Raw genomic sequence first — 16,718 nt, 5'->3', positions numbered from 1 at the left:
ATTTTCACATAATCGTATAAAATATTATACTACTACTATGTTCAAATCAATAGAAAAATAAAAAATTAAATTCGAATTTTAGCTAGCTAAAAACGACAAACAAAGATTCTATTGAAGACAATATCTTCCCCATACGCAGTGACCACGTACCCCTCTTTTGCAATGATTTTTTCTCACTATACCTTTCACTCTAGTGAATTATGAATGTTTAATACTCTATTATATCTCTCCTATATGTAGTTGTATTTCAATGTAGCTTTCAAAGTAATGTTTCGACCACGTTTTTTATAGTACTTATATACCTAAAAAGTAGAGATGACAGTCTCTTTAACACGAATTTCTGAAGTTCACATAGCCACACAATTTCTCTATACTCGACTAAATATTTTACTTTACTCAAACACAAATCATAAGAAATTAGTTGAACGTAGGTGAGAAAAAAACTAAAAAAATAATAGTATGATATATTTTCATGCAAGGAATAAATGGAATTTAAAATTTATTATTGTAAAAAATAAAACGAGATGTTATTCCACCACTAGCAATCTACTACTCACTTCTGTGACAAATCCACCTCACTCTTCCTCAAACCCTCTTAATGATATCACCGATTTTGTTTTTTGGCAGTGTTTAATTTGCAGTCGATTTTCACTGACAAATAATAGGTGATGATGTTGGTCAGAGGAAGATAAAGAGAAGAGTAGTATGGGTGAGGCCGAGAGGGAACGATCTGGGCAAAGACGTCCTCCTCGGCAAAATAACAAAATGAGATATTTCATAATCGACCAATGAAAAATAATGAAACATATGCAGCAAGATCATAAGGATCATTTGAATATTTTCATTTAGATGTATCCATATGATAATAATTACACATTTCTTTAATTCCGACAAGATCGAGTGACTCATAAACACATAGAATAAAATGCTTTTATACATTAGTTATTATATGAATTAAATGATGAAGTCACTGCATCGACAACAAATTGAAGTTTTAATTTTCAAAATAATTATTGCCAGATTTGTATTTTGTGCATTTTGTCATCGTAACATGAAGCCAAGTTAAGATCTTGATCCAAACATATCGATCATTTTACCAACCCATGACATCTTGTTGGCAAATGCACGTGTATTTTTTGAAATCCCTATTTAGAAAATGTTGGTAACGGAATGAATTTAGTGAATCATTTCTTAGATGTTCTTCTTGACAACTTTGGAAAAAATTAGATTTTGTTTTTCTTTTTGTTTATATTTGTTAATTGGAAGAATAGTATTCAAACTATTGAAAACAAATTATAAAGTGGGAGAAATAAACTTCAAAGCATTCAAACTATTGAACCAAAATCATGAAATTACATTTGAATCGGGTAAATAAATACTTCATTTATGTAAATTATAAAAGCATCACAACTTTCATAATTCCATCTCTTCATAATTCCTCGAACATATCTCTGAGTTGCAGGGACTCCTGTGTTCCGCAGAGTCCATGACAAAATGTATTTCACGCCGCGACGGCCACTGCTTGAGCCATTCATCGGGGTAGAAACAGCCCGGCCCATCGGTGACGCTGCTCATCTGCAATTTAAATCACATGACTTGCAGAATTACGATCAACAAATAAACTTCTTCTCCAAGTAAGATGTATTCCGGAAAAATAAATCATTTGGAAAAATTCCTAATAATCCACCAAGCACTCATGTTAAAATCAAATATTTCTAGATTATAGAAGACGAAAACGGTGCTTCATCTTTTCGCGTTTTATGAAAAGAAAGTACAGATAAGAATGCAATGAAATGTATAGAGATGCAAGTTTAGAGAAAATGGATGAGAATCTATTGAGATGTTTAAAGATAATAAGAAAAATGCATACCAACATTGAGGAACCTCCATAGCTGAAGGCCAGCAATCTCAGGGCTGCTGTATCAAACGGAGAAACCTGAAAATCAAAGCTTAGGTAAGCAAGCCAGTTAACGTATTAACGATTTCTATAATTCGTTTTATTTTTCCCTGACTCACAGAAAGGCCAACTTCACCAGTCCTCTTCGCAGTTGTGGAAAGAGGAAAATCTACATCGAGAAACTAAACTCCGGAGCTCTAAAGAGAACTATATTATTTGCAAGCTTACAGCATACTAAGTTTTAGAAGAATTTCATCTACTATCCATTTTCATTATGGCAATTATATATACGCACTTATATATCTATTGCACTGACACTCCAACGAAAGAGAGAAGGCATGTCTTGTTAAGATTTTAATGCTTTATATACCTGACATAAAAAGGTTGAAAAATCATAGTACTATTTTTGAATTCCACAGCACACACTGAGGATTTACCTCATGCGGTAGGGGAAGTCTCCACTTGCAAAGTACCCAGAAACCGAGTACAAGTCAATCGTCTATGGAGCAGGAAAGTTTTTTGACATCAACCACGCTGATTCAGGATTAAGAGCGCCCTGATTTGGCATAACCTGCAAAGCTGTTCCCCTCTTTATACATGCAGTGAGGTGTGGTTGATTTTCAAAAGGTTCAAGTGAATGCAGACTCCCATCCTCCAGTTCCACACCATAAACAAAAGGAAGCCTCAAAGAGAGGAAACTATCTGGCGGCAGAATCGCAGGGCAGCCCAAGCTGAATTGTAGCTTTTGTTCACGATCAGGGATAGAGGGAGGTAAACAAGATAACTGCAATTAGGAAAGATTTGTCAAGCACAGGGAACATAATTTCACTAGCACAGTTCATAAAGAAATTATTATACAGCTTGCATGAATCTATATCAATCACGAAGGGGAAGCATGAGACTTCAAATGACTGTAAAACTGGAATTACAAATAAAAAGAAAGATTCCCACTAGTTGCATACCTCAAATTGAATAACTGGGTTTGCAGCCAAAACAATCGGAGATGAAGGAGTCACCTGTATATACAAAAGCACATTTTAGTACAATTTGGTTTCAAGACCTTCTTTACAAAACGATGGATATCATAAGCTGAACTAGCTGTAACAAGTAAAATGAACTAACTTTGAAAGAGCATACAATTATAACCTGGCATGGACATATGGGTGATATGGAATGCTAATCACGAAAAGAGATACAGGGAAAACATAATAGATCATATTAACTATATTTTCTGTTTGAAAAATGTGAATTCAAACATAAAATTAGGCTTTGAGAGAATAGGAACAAAAAGAAGCACAGGAACACAAATTATCATATCTACAAAAGACGTAATCACCTACGTTGGTTTTACCAAAAACACCTGCTGGTATAAGATGTTATCCAGGCAGATACATCATACATGTCCAAGTAACAGGAATTGCAGAAGTTATATGTTATGACATGTGATAAATGACCAGATTTAATGTAGTAGAGGAAGAAGAAAATACCACAAAGATCCTCTGCAGCTGTGAGATAGCACTTGCATACTTAACATTAGATGTATTGTTTTTGGGCCTCGACTCCCTACAATGTGGACAGTTCATATATATCGGTAAGTTTCTATTCAAAAGGGAGAAGGCACCACCGTGACCATCAATACTAGTGGATTTAAGGTCGTCAAGATCCTCGACAAGGTTTCTATTGTTTCTGTTTCTGTTCCCATTGACCACTTTCTCTTTTGACTTCTCAAGGTTCTTCGCCTTACTAATACCACCACCCATAACTAGCCCATGTCCCTGCCGCCTGGTTCTACCACTGTTGCCAAGTTTACCCAATTTAGCAGGATCTTGTTTTTTATCTGAGTTTTCCACTGGCAAAGGGAGACCATTCTCCTCAGGCACTGAGAATGGTGACCCCAGGTCACTTAGATGAGCCCGCGTTAATATAAACCTATGGCCACGGGGACACTCATGTTCAAAGCCCACATATACAGTGGCAGCCTTCATTGGAGGATTGGTGGCCTTAATCTGTTCACCACCACTCACATTTAAAGAAGGTATATTGCTTCCAATATGAGGAAAAGAATCGCCATACTCCGTGGCATTGTTAGCAGTGCCATTATGCTGCAAATTATCAACGGGCGCAGTATCTTTAACCTTCAGAGTTTCTTGACTGTAGACAGCATCGCCAAGTTTGTCCAGATCCCTGTGCCGTCCATTATGTAATTTAACACCTTTCTCAGCATCGTGTATAGGCTGTTTTCTAGAAAAGAGTGGAGGAAATGCAGAGTTAGCAGCAGTTCCAGCAACAACTTCAGAAAATGGTTTTCTCATTGTAACGTTGGATAATCCTCGACCAGCACTCAATATTTTTTTACTACCATTTCCAGTGATATCCGAATAGGGCTTTATGGGAGTCCCAACTCCATTTTGTGCCCTTCCAGCTCCTAACCGAGCAACATCGGATGTTTGATCATCTGCTTCTAAAGCAGTTTCGAATTCGGGATTTCTGTCTGAGGAACCCTGCTGGAAGTCATTTAGCGGTGGTTTCTCAAGAAATATAGTCCACCTAAGCAGAAATTTCTCAGTTGCACAAAATCCACTTTGGATTAAACCTTTTGAAGGATCATAATACCTTGCACCCCCAATACGAATCAAATTCCATGATGAAGGTTGAATGGGTCCCTTAACAATTCCTTCTGGCAACTTAACTCTTGGAAGAAGCTTATCACAATCAACAAAAGTATTGCCCACAACATTTGCCGAATCAAAATCAAAAGGATCAGGGCGCAATTGCCTAGAACGCCCACATGCACAAGCATGGAGGTAAACAAATCCACTTGAATGATGTTTGATCTCATCACTGGAAATAGATTTTATGTCATGCTTTTGATGCATGCAAGGTTTCCCAGTCAGACTAACTGCATCACACAATTGCCTTCCAGAACTCCAGATAGACATGCATTCGTCATTCAATTTTTTTACATACAGGTGCACAGCAGGTCCCTTCACCATAGACATAAAGGCTTGCAAGGCTTTCTTTAAATGGACCTCGTGCTGAAAACTTGGATAACAAGGAGGAAGATCGTTCAAATACACCTCCTTTGCAACTGGAAAGGCTTTTTCACACCACGAGATTGAAAATCTAGTGTTCATTCCGATACCATTCTCCAGAAGTGACGATGCAGATTCATATGGATCAGAAGACGTTGGTACAGATTCTGTTAGTGATATACTTGCATCCTTCTCTTGCATGTGGTTGATTTTGCCTTGATATGTGCAACCAGATTTTACAGAAAGAATTCTTTGAAGAATCGACTGAGAAGAAGTTGACCATATCTCTAAAGTTGGGAGCTCGGGTGGGTTAACTGACTTTGCAGAAGCAGCAGATGCAGAGATCGAGGCTGCTGCAGCCGCCGCTGCAGCAGCAACCATACCAACACCTGCAGCACCGCTGCTGCCATTACCCAGCAAACCACCTCTTCCTCTTAGAAGATCAGACTGCTTGTGGATGAACTCCTTCACAGAGAGGATATCCTCCTTGTTTGTATTTTGATGGTGACTTTCATGCAAAAGAGAATCTGGGGTTGCTTTCCCATTTAATACTTGTTCAACAAGGCCAATTGCAAACTCGAGAGATTCACAACTCTGAGTTGAGCAAGCATCCACGAGTGAAACAGCCTTTGATGCATCCAGTGTAAAAAGAGGGGCCGAACTAGCAACCGCACCAGTCCTTGACCCACCATGACTGCCTTCAAATACTGAAAGCGTTCGGCATTTTTTTATTGAAAACCGAATTTGTGCCTCAAGGGATGATTGTAATTTTTTCCTCAGTCCACCTTCAGATTTGTTCACAGGCCGTGCAAGCATAACAACAGAACTAGATCCTTTAGCACCCATTCCTGGTCTCACAGAGCTGTTCAAACTTGACGACACGTTTAAGGACGAGGTCTCTGAAGACTGTTCCGTATTAAAAATCTCAGAGAAATCATCAACAAACACAAAGAGTACAACTGGGGTACATTGACCGGGTAGCAAAGAGGTGAAGGAACCTAAACCTGACATTACTGAATTGGCTGAAGCATTGCGATTCTGAATCCCTTGAATTTTACCAGGAACAGCATTACTAAATAATGACCCAGAAGCAGGTATTCGTGACTGAGCTGAAGACCGTGGCCTAGACGCTATGGATGTTATATTTTGTGATCTAATAAATGGAACTATTGAATGTTTAGCAGCTTGCAGAACCCGAAACTTTTTTAGCAACTGAGTATCGAAGCGTGACCCCTCCTGAATTAGTATTACAATGTGACAGACCTGCAAGGCTAAAGTAAGTTCAACTGACTTACTCTACAAAGATTTCAATTAACAGTGAAAGAATTATCACATTGAGCTACATTGCATTCTCCTAATTTACAAGATAACATAACAATGATCATGATTTTTCAAATGCCCTTTAAACCTATTCAGTTTTCAGCATATCCAATTGTTTCCCTTTTAGAAGATCTGCTAAAACCCTAAAACATTACTTAAATTCACAACTAAAACTCAAAATCCATAGAATTTCAACAATCCAAAATTCATAGAAACAAACACAAAATCAAGTAAAAAAAAATTGAATGCAACTCACAGTGAACATAAAAATCAATCCCTTGAGATCCCCGAGCTCGCGATCCTCCAAATCCGACTCAAAACCCATCCTCCCCTCCGACAGCATCGCCTCAGCTAGTGTGCAGTCAGCCATGGAGAATTGGAGGTACAAAATCCCCCTGTCTTCGTCGAGATAGAAGCTCAAATTCCTGCTGTCGAGCCATCTCCTCATCTCCGAGTCGATCCTGTCGGGCTCGAAGCGAAACGGAGTGTCCAAACCGCCGGAGCCAAAGGCGTAGGAGTCGACGATTTTGTTGATGAGATGAGAGACTTCTCGGCGGCGCCTCCCTACGAATCCGACCACCACGACGCCGTTCTTAGTAGGCGGAGATGCGTCGGGCGGCGGCGGCGGGGGCTGTGGAGGGAGGGGGTGCGCGGGGGCGGGCGGCGGCGGTGGGCGAACTAGCACGCGGATTGATTGAGAGTGTGTTTCCATTGAAATTGGCGGCGGCAACGCCGGCTGCAATCTCTGTGTTTGGGTTTTTAGCTCCGAACGGGCCAAGACTATATCTACACGGGTCGGATTATGTAAAGCCTACGGGTACGGGTCTTGATGAGACGGTTGGAGTAGGGCCCAATTGCTTAAATTTCTGGCCAATTTCAACTGAAGCAGAATTTACCCATGAATTCAAGTGAGGAGAACGAAAATTCACCAAAGAATTCTAGATCAATCATTAAAAACTCAAATCCTTCAAGCCAGCCATGATCCTCGGAAGATTTGTACTACTCCAAATTGTTCGTTTAAATCCCTACACTATCAATCATATACTCCATCTACGAAAAATTGAACATATTGTTATTAGTTATTACACCCAATAACGAACTTAGGACCTGAATTTCGTGGGATCAGATATAATAAAGTATAAATAATAAATATAATATTAATATAATTATTCAAATTAATAGAATTTAAGTAGGTCTATCTTCTATTGTACGTGATCACGATCGATGATTTCTGTGATCACGATCGATAATTTTATGAGGATTTTTATCTGAAAACTTAGTTGATCTAAGACTTTTCACATCTAAAAAATTTCAATTAAACTCATATGCTCTAATAATCTAAATATTATAAATAAAATGGGGTAAATAATAAAAAGAAAATTATGAATATAGATATCTCGAATTATTCTATAACAATCCAATTATTCATTTATTTTTTACTCCTTTATTAGAGCATCCACAATAGCGGCTAGCCGATTCGCGTTGCTAGCCGGTCGGCTAGCCGAACTATTGGAATCGGCCAGCCGCGAATCGGCGAAAAAATCGGTGTGGGCTAGCCGATTTGAGGGCGTTGGCCGATGCGCTGGCCGCCATTGTGGCGTGCCGATCGGCCAGCGCCAATTTTAGTTTTTTTTTTTTTAATTTTTTTTTGAAATCCTATATATACGCGATTTTAGTTTCATTTTCATTTGCACCACTTGTTTTAACGAGTTTTCTCTCTCTCTAAATTTCTGTACAAGAGCAATATCGAGCGATGGACAACAACAACGAGTCTAGTCCGGCGACGAGCGGATCTCGGACTCCCACGGTACCCGTGGCATCTGGATGGGGCCAAATGGGCGGGCAGATGGGCCAAGGGTTTAACGTCCCTTGGCAACAGTTGATGGGGATGCGCGAGGGGGGAACCCCGGGGGATCTGCGGGCGGGGGTGCGAGCCCGGCGGCGGGCGAGCGGCAGCCGGAGTGGGGGAGGTATGCCCCGGATGATGCAGCGAGATGATGGGGATGATGCCGGTATGGCGGGGAGGGATGCAGCCCGGTATGAATCCGGGATGCAGGGGAGTCGTGAGGGGGGGGATGACGGCTTCGTCTCACACGTCGATCCAAGTGAAGACGCAGTTCCACTGGCGATGACTTTTTGTCATTGCATGAGATGGGGATCGATCTCGGGGAGCCCCGGACACTCCCGTTTCCGGCCCGGGGTCGAGGCCGCGCCGAAGAAGAAGAAGACCAAGGGGAAGGGCAAGGTGGTCGGCGAGTCGTCGCAGCCCGCCTGTTCACGACACCCCCACTGGCCGGAGGAAGTGGACGGAGGATGAGTATGCCGGCGTGGCCAAGGCGTGGTTGTCGGTTTGCCAACATGTGGGCGAAGATTAGAGCGCCTATAGGAGGAACTGCCCGCACGCAAAGGACTACGGTGGGGAGGAGTGCCGGAAGGGGTGGGAATGCATCAGGGCCGCGGTCGGCTGATTTTCGGGGTTGTACGTCAACGCCCTCCGCCAGCTGACTAGTGGGCAGAATGAGGAGGACGCTCGGAGGATAGCGGAGAGTCGGTTCCCCTTGCCGGGGAAGTATAAGGAGTTCACCTTCTGGGAATGCTATGTGTTGCTGAAGGACTCCGAGAAGTTCCGGGCGGGGGTGCGACGCTGGGTGGCGAAGCGGAGAGGCTGAACTATTCCGGCGACTACAGCGGCAGCAGCGGCGGATCCCACGACCTCCCGGATGCTGAGGAGTTTCCGTCCCTTCCATCCTTTACTCTTCGCCCTCGCCCGGTTGGCCAAAAGCGGGCGCAACGGGCAGCGAGGGGAGGATCCCCCCTATCGCCCCAGGAGGTCATCTCGGCACCCCCCCCCCACGCGCGTACACCTTATTCTCGCGTGCAAAAACGGAGGAACGGATGTACAAGGTCTTACAAGAGTGGAAGGCCGCAACTGACCCCACGGAGAAGAGGTTTCTCCACTCGATGCTCGAGAACATGCGGGTGGATTTGGATGCCTCGAGGGCACTGGTGGGGGGTTCAGACGCGGGCTCAGATACCTCGGGTGGCGGCGACGACGAGGAGTAGAGAGTGGCGGGGCTCGTGTGTGGAAACCCATTTTTTTTTTTAAAAATCATGTATTTTTTTTATCTATGTACCTTTTTTTTAATGAAATGAATGAATTTTCTCGTATATGTCTCGTAAATTTAATTCCTTAATTTAATCGTAAATTTAATTCCGTAAATGTAGTTTTTTTGAATTATTTTTATTGCGGCTGGCCTATGGCTAGCCTAAGGCTAGCCTATTTGAGTAACATGATGATGTGGCAGGTGGATTTTTAGTGCTGATGACGTGGTTGAGAGAGAGAGTGGCTGACCTATTCTTATTGTGGATGCTCTTATTATTCCACACCAGTCAAGCCCAATTAATTGGAATAAAACAGGCCCAACTATATAAAGAACGGTTGTCTTCCTCGTCCAAATCTGCACTTTCTGTCGCTTCCGCCGACTTCCCCCATATATTTCCTCTATTCTTCACGATTATTCTTCTTATCTTCACTTATTTTCCTACAAAGGCTGAAGGATTGGGTCAGGGTGGACCTGCTGTGGGGTCGGAGACAGAGTTGCACCGTGTTAGAGGTCGACTATTCAAGTTTTCCGGCAACACTCGCTGGCTGACGGTGGGGTCGGTCGACCCCACTCGACCCCACCTGGGTCCGTAGTTGATGACACCGATTTTAAGATGAAATTGATAAAGTAAGAGAAAAGGGAAAAAAATATTCCATCCATTCTGCCACAAGTGAGGCGCTCCAAAATCAGACGTTGTAACTAAGATAATAATGTATATACGACTATCTTCTATATTTTTCTCTCTCTTATTTTACTTTCTCTCCACTTTAACTATTTATTATCATCTTTGCAAAACAACGGCCAAAAAGAAACGCCTCACTTGTAATAGAACAGAGAGAGTAAGAGAGAAATAGTGTAAGTGGAATGAATTCCATATTATTAGTAAGATAAAAGAGAAAATAGTACTCCCTCCGTCCTACAAAAGATGTCATACTTTCCTTTTAAGTTTGTCCCACAAAAGATGTCACATTTCCCTTTTTGGAAAAAGTTCTCTCTCACATGAATATAAAAATTATATTTTCTCTCTCCATTTAACACATAAAACAAAACCTCATAAAATCTCGTGCCGTCCCACACGTGTGAAATCTTTTGTGGGACGGAGAGAGTACTAAGAGAGAAGGGAAGAAAGTAAGCGAGTAGTGTTAGTGGATGATACGCTCGGATTTTGCACGGTTTTAAGGCCATTATTTGGTCCGTTTTTTATGTCAAAGTCATTCTACACGTCCATTATTTGCATATTATGTCTATTTTGGCATTTTGACGTGTTTTGTGAGAAATGTGCATAAATGAGCCGAAAAAGGGAGCCAAAACGCCAAGTTTGGGAATCTGGAGTCAGACGGCGACCGGCGACCACCGCGGATGTGTGCGGCGACCGCCGGCGCCCAGCGGTCCGCATCGGAAAAATGTGCTTGGAAGAGAAGTCTCGTCCGGCGACCGTCGGAAGATGTGCGACGGTCCGCCGCCGAGGGAACAGACTCTCTGGACTCCAACGCGGCGACCGCCGGCCAAGGTGCGGCAGCCCGCCGGAGAAAGACGGCGAATCCGAGAAGCCCTAGATTTGCGCCCAGTTTTACCATATTTTGGAGATTTTTTTCCTTCTACAACAAGGCATGGCTTTTCTCTATAAATAAGGCCTCAAGTTTCATCAAAAAGAGAGAACTTCTAATTGCAAAATACTTCATAGAGATCAAGACCTAGAGTATTTCATTGGTGCAAGGAGTTGGAGAAGGATTTCAAGAACATCAAGAACGACAAGGATTCAACCCACGGGTTTTATTTGCTTTACTTTTATGTTCAAATTGTCTTCCTTTCAATCTATGTTTTTAGCTTATTCAATTATGTGTAACTAAACTCATAAGATTGTAGGGATGTGTTAGTAACGACTTTGGTTATACAAATTCCTTTTTCTATTTAATATCCGTTTTGTTTTTACTTTGTTTCTTCCCTAAGTAGTTTTGATGCTGCATGATTGAGTGACACAATCGTGTATGATTTAATATAACTTGCTTCATAACTGTAACAGAGTTCTAGCGAGTTAGATTCACTTAGTAGACACTACAGTTAGCTTCCCTTAAAACGGCACTGTTAATTGAGAGTGAGGACTTTTCAAGGGTCTTAGGAGCTTTTTGGAGTTACGTGTTAGGATTGACAACCATAATCTTGTAATCAACGTTTGTATCGCATGAGCATAAGCTAGGTGACTCGTCCTTTCAAAGTATAAACTGTGCTAGGGTATTGTAGTTGGAATTTTGTATAACCATAACTGTGAACACACATTCCTTGGATTCTCTTATCTCTATTGTCTTCCTCTTGATTTATCTGCTTTTAGTTGATCTATGCTCTTATTGTTTTTCAGTTTTTCAAAAGTTTTCAAAACCAATTGTTTTTCCAGATAGTATTTGAGTCTTAGTAGAGGATAGACACTTTGTGTTCGTCTTCCCCGTGTTCGATATCCGGTACTAACCTTTAGCTATACTATATATACTCTGTATACTTGCAGGTTTATTTAGTGCTAATAAAAAGTGCATCAGTGGAATGTGGGTCCATATTATTAATAAGAGAAGGGAATAAAGTAAGAGAAAAGTTGTTTAAATATGCTATATTTTTCGTGGACAACAAAAAATGACAAATGTGTTCTATTTTTGTGGACGAATAGAATATTTTATTAGTTAAATTGTTAAATAAATCATGAAAAATAATATTATGACTCCTTTAATAATGTTTATAGTAGTAATAATTTTTTGGAAAATTTAAACAAAACTAGTTACCCATTTGTTTATAAAAAATAGTAAAAATAAAATATGATATTTAATTGTAAACATTTTAAATATTTAAATAAATAAGAATATGAATATAGGGTCTTGTTAGTTTGAGATTTTTGAACCTAATTGAGAATTGAGATAGCAATCTCAATCACTCCAGAATATTATGAAATGTCAACAACATGTAGTTTATATCAACTAGAGGGTATTATCATCAATAGCCTGCACATCAAATGTCAACAACTTTATTCAATAAATACTATTTATTTATTTATTTTATTTTTTTTAAAATTTGTCAATTTTAATTTTTATTTTATTTTTAATTTTTTTTTTTGTCAACTACGTATACAATTCATGTCAACTATATATACAATTCATGTCAACTACACATCAAATGTCAACAACTTTATTCAATAAATACTTTTTTACATGAATTGTATATGTAGTTGACATGGATTGTACACATAGTTGACATTATATGTGTGTAGTTGACATGAATTGTGTATGTAGTTGACATGGATTGTACACATAGTTGACATTATATGTGCGTAGTTGATATGAATTGTATATGTAGTTGACATTATATGTATGTAGTTGATATGGAATGTACACATAGTTGACATGAATTGTACTATGTAGCTGATATTATATGTGTGTTTGTTGACATGAATTGTATATGTAGTTGACGTTATATGTATGTAGTTGATATGGAATGTACACATAGTTGACATGAATTGTATATGTAGTTGATATTATATGTGTGTTGTTGACATGAATTGTATATGTAGTTGAAAAATAAATAAAAAATTAATAAAAAATTTTAAATTTTTTTTAAAAAAATAAAAAATAAAATTAAAACTAAAAATTAAAAAAATATATTTATTGAATAAATGTACTATGATATTACCATTCTGCTATTTCATAATTAATTAATCTAAAAATATTTTTCATGTGGCAAAATTTGAACCACTTATTTAATAAAAACTAGTGTTATCACCCGTGCTATGCACGGGACATAAAATTTTCAAATAATAAAGATAAATTCTAAGGTAAAAGCAGGATTAAAAAAGAGGATAAAGAGAATATTAATGATGTTCATAATTAAGGATATGTTTTAATTACAATAATTATTTATAACACTATAAATAATTAAAAATATTATAAATAATAACAAAAGAGAAATGTACTTTTCTCAACCCATTTTAAATGAAACATTTCGTATTCAGCAAACGTTTTTATACAATTTTAATACTATCTGATATGAGTTGAGTAAAATAAAATAAAACAAATGACAAAGAGGAGATGTGCGACTATGGATCGAAGACTGACTTTTTTAAAAATAATCCAACATGAGAGACACATTGACCTTGACTTTTGTTAATCGTCATTGCATACGACATGGTCGAAAGAAAATTGTCGTCGTTGGAATTTGTAAGGCAACCTTGGATCAAATGGTATTAACAATTATAAAATAAAAATAAAATAAAAAAGAAAAAATAAAATTACATTTCGAGCCAATCCAGTAATGATCATAGTTATCCATATCTACGTGTAGTATCCATATCTACGTGTAGTAATTTTTATATCACAAAAATTTGTGACACTTGTATGGTAAAAAGAATTAATAGTATTTGCACACTTGCATACCCAATCATATAAAAGAAATGATAAAATATTTAGTTAATCAACTTATATTCTAATGCATAAAAAAAGATTAAGGCAAGTCTTTCATTAAAAAATGACATTTGAATAAGCATTTACAAAGTTAATGATATTCAAAACAAAGAGTGAAAAAAAATTACCTTCTTCTCAATTTAAAGTTGACGAAACGAAATTACTCTCATTGACTTATTCACAATATTATGAATTTTGTTTACCACGAACAACATCACTTATAAGAATATGACTTTCAATGGATTTATCCACATCCGTTAAAAAAATACTTGTATGCATTTTTAATAACATAAACATAATTATATAATTAAGAATTTAGTTAACAAAACTTATATTTCAACCTAGTATAAAAATGTGTCGAAGATAAAAAGTCTCATGAAAAAGTGTCATTCCTAAATGCATTTACATATATACTGGTGTATAAAGGATAACAATTCGCACTTTTTAACATATTACTATAACAATAATAAAAATCAAAAGATAATAATTCGTAACATAGCCATGTAGTTTTTTTCCATCACCCAATTATAAAAATGTGTAAATAAAACGTTGCATACCCGTGTTGATATTTTCTATCACCCGAATATTCAATTATAATACTCCATCCGTCCTATAATAGATGTTACATTTTTCTTTTTAGTTTGTCTCACAAAAGATGTCACACGTCCTTTTTAAAAAAAAGTCTCTCTCACATTACTATAAATATAATATTTTCTCTTGAGGGTGTACAATAAAATTGAGAAAGGCGGCCGAAAAGGTCCTAACATCAACATGTACTACAAAATGATGGAAGAAAGGAGGCTTGTGCTACAAAATTTGAGAGGCTATGCAAAACATAAAATTGGATTAGATACTTTGTTAAATGAAGTGGTGATAGGGGAGTTTCTTGAATCTTCTACAATAACAAAACGCATGATTACTACAAACATCAAAATCCAAGGTACACTTCTAGCTCAAATAAATTCAAATGTGTGATGCGCTGACACACAAAATCAATGGCGGATCCAGAAACTAAATATCGTGGGGTCGAACGAAATAATAATAGTACTATTTAAAATAATTATTTAAATTATTATTTTTATAAAATTATATTTTAATATTACAAAAATTTTTGAAATTTATTTTTCCCACGAACTTTGAACTTGACATATTACAATATCACAAATTTAAATAGTTGTTGAATTTTTCTCACCGGCGACAAAATCTAATTACTGTTACATTAAAATGAGATGGATAACCAATGTGGTCTAGAGATTTTGTAATCACACCACTACACCACTATCATTTTTAAGTGGTAACCATATCTTATGTGATGTAATAACAAATGAAATGTAGACGGATTTTGTCGCTGGTAAAAAAAATTCAACAACTATTTAAATTTGTGATATTATATGTCAAGTTTAATATTTGTAGAAAAAACAAATTTTTGGGAAATTTCATAGTACTTAGATTCCCATTTTTTTTAACATCCTAAGTTTTACAAATGTAAAAATAATTTGAATATGAATATGAATATTAATATTGAAAATTTTAATTATAAAATCAAAATTAGAAGAAAATTAAGAAGTATTTATTTTATATTTATTGAAGTACTATGTGTTTATGTTAAATAAAATGATTTATTGATATATAAAAAATAAATTTAACCTTAAATGAAATTATTAGATGAGACATATTTTCTTAAGAACTAATACAAATAAAGAAAGAAAAATTCAAAGCCTATTTTACAATCAAATACACAAAATTCAAGATATTTAATCTAGTAGTAGGAGTATTAACTTTAATCAAATACACGTAATTCCATATTCTAGGTAAATAATAATATAGGGAATAGAAATTAATAATGACTAGAAATACTTTTTGTATTCACCATCTTCAACTTCTCTCCTCAACCACTACACAAAACCCAATTCCGTTTCACTTTCTCAAACCTCTCCATCTTTCATTCTCGACCACCGTCTCCCACCGTCTCCTCATAATCTCACTGCGTTGGGGCGGAATGCGAACACTGTGGGGTCGGAGGCTGATGAAAGGAGCTTTCCAGCGGAACTCCGAGGCCGATGGTGGGGTCGGCCGACCCCGCCCGACCCCACCTGGATCCGCCAGTGCACAAAATTAATATGTTGCAAAAAGCCAAATTCTTTCATTCTTGATTGCTTAACACAATCACTATACACAAAAGCATAGCTGAATCAGCCTAACATTTAAAATAGTGAAAAAATATAAAATTAGCAATGTACTACCTTGGTTGCTGAAAAAATTTGTTGCAAACTTAACACTGCATTAATGTCTTGGCCATACTCTTTCAATTTGTATAGCGGACTTAAGTTAGACCTATAGGTGTAAAACACCAAAAAATTGACCATTATGCCAAGTTTATACTTGAAATAGAAATTGCTCTTCATTTAAGTATTCAAATTAGAAGATGATCTAACACATGGTCTAACAATTGCCAGCTGTATAGATAGTGGTGGATCATAAAGGATAATACATCATTAACTTCTACAGCAGAGAACTTCAAATTAGATTATTGCAGTGCCAATACAAAAACATAATAAAGTTGCTCACCACAACAGCTTGATTATTATTAGTTGATGTCAAAATCCAAGACAGAAAACAAAAAATGGCTTCCAACAAAGATTGAGATGAACAATCAGATAATTAAAAAAAGGCGTGCAAATTAACATATATTCTCACGTAAACCACTATTCTGTCACTTCGGTTGAAATAACCAATTTCTTCTTGTTTAGAGCATTCACCTCATCGTATAAATAACAAATTTCTCATGGTTCATATCACAATCACCAATTTCTTCTTCTTGTTAATCTCACCACAAATTGAGAACTCATCATCCATTTTTCCTTTTAACTGAGCAACACATATAGCATCACCTTGATTTTGTTAAAGTGGAAAAATTAAGTGTGAACTT

The 16,718-nt window shown here is 37.5% G+C and overlaps 1 protein-coding gene across 1 annotated transcript; it reads right to left on the bottom strand.

The window, feature by feature from the left end:
- Positions 1-1,291: 1,291 nt before the first annotated feature.
- Positions 1,292-7,242, bottom strand: LOC125214136. The gene is made up of 6 exons (XM_048115034.1): positions 6,506-7,242; positions 3,385-6,192; positions 2,860-2,913; positions 2,335-2,681; positions 1,871-1,936; positions 1,292-1,575 (listed from the first exon to the last, which is right to left on the bottom strand). The coding sequence occupies exons 1-4, from the start codon at positions 6,959-6,961 to the stop codon at positions 2,397-2,399; spliced, it is 3,603 nt and encodes a 1,200-aa protein (XP_047970991.1). The 5' UTR covers positions 6,962-7,242; the 3' UTR covers positions 1,292-1,575; positions 1,871-1,936; positions 2,335-2,396.
- Between the last annotated feature and the right edge of the window lie 9,476 nt (positions 7,243-16,718).

Source organism: Salvia hispanica, chromosome 3 (genome assembly GCF_023119035.1).
Source record: "Salvia hispanica cultivar TCC Black 2014 chromosome 3, UniMelb_Shisp_WGS_1.0, whole genome shotgun sequence".
In the NCBI taxonomy this organism is placed as follows: domain Eukaryota; kingdom Viridiplantae; phylum Streptophyta; class Magnoliopsida; order Lamiales; family Lamiaceae; genus Salvia; species Salvia hispanica.
Note: the sequence above shows the minus strand (reverse complement) of the source record. Positions and strands in the feature narration are given on the sequence as shown.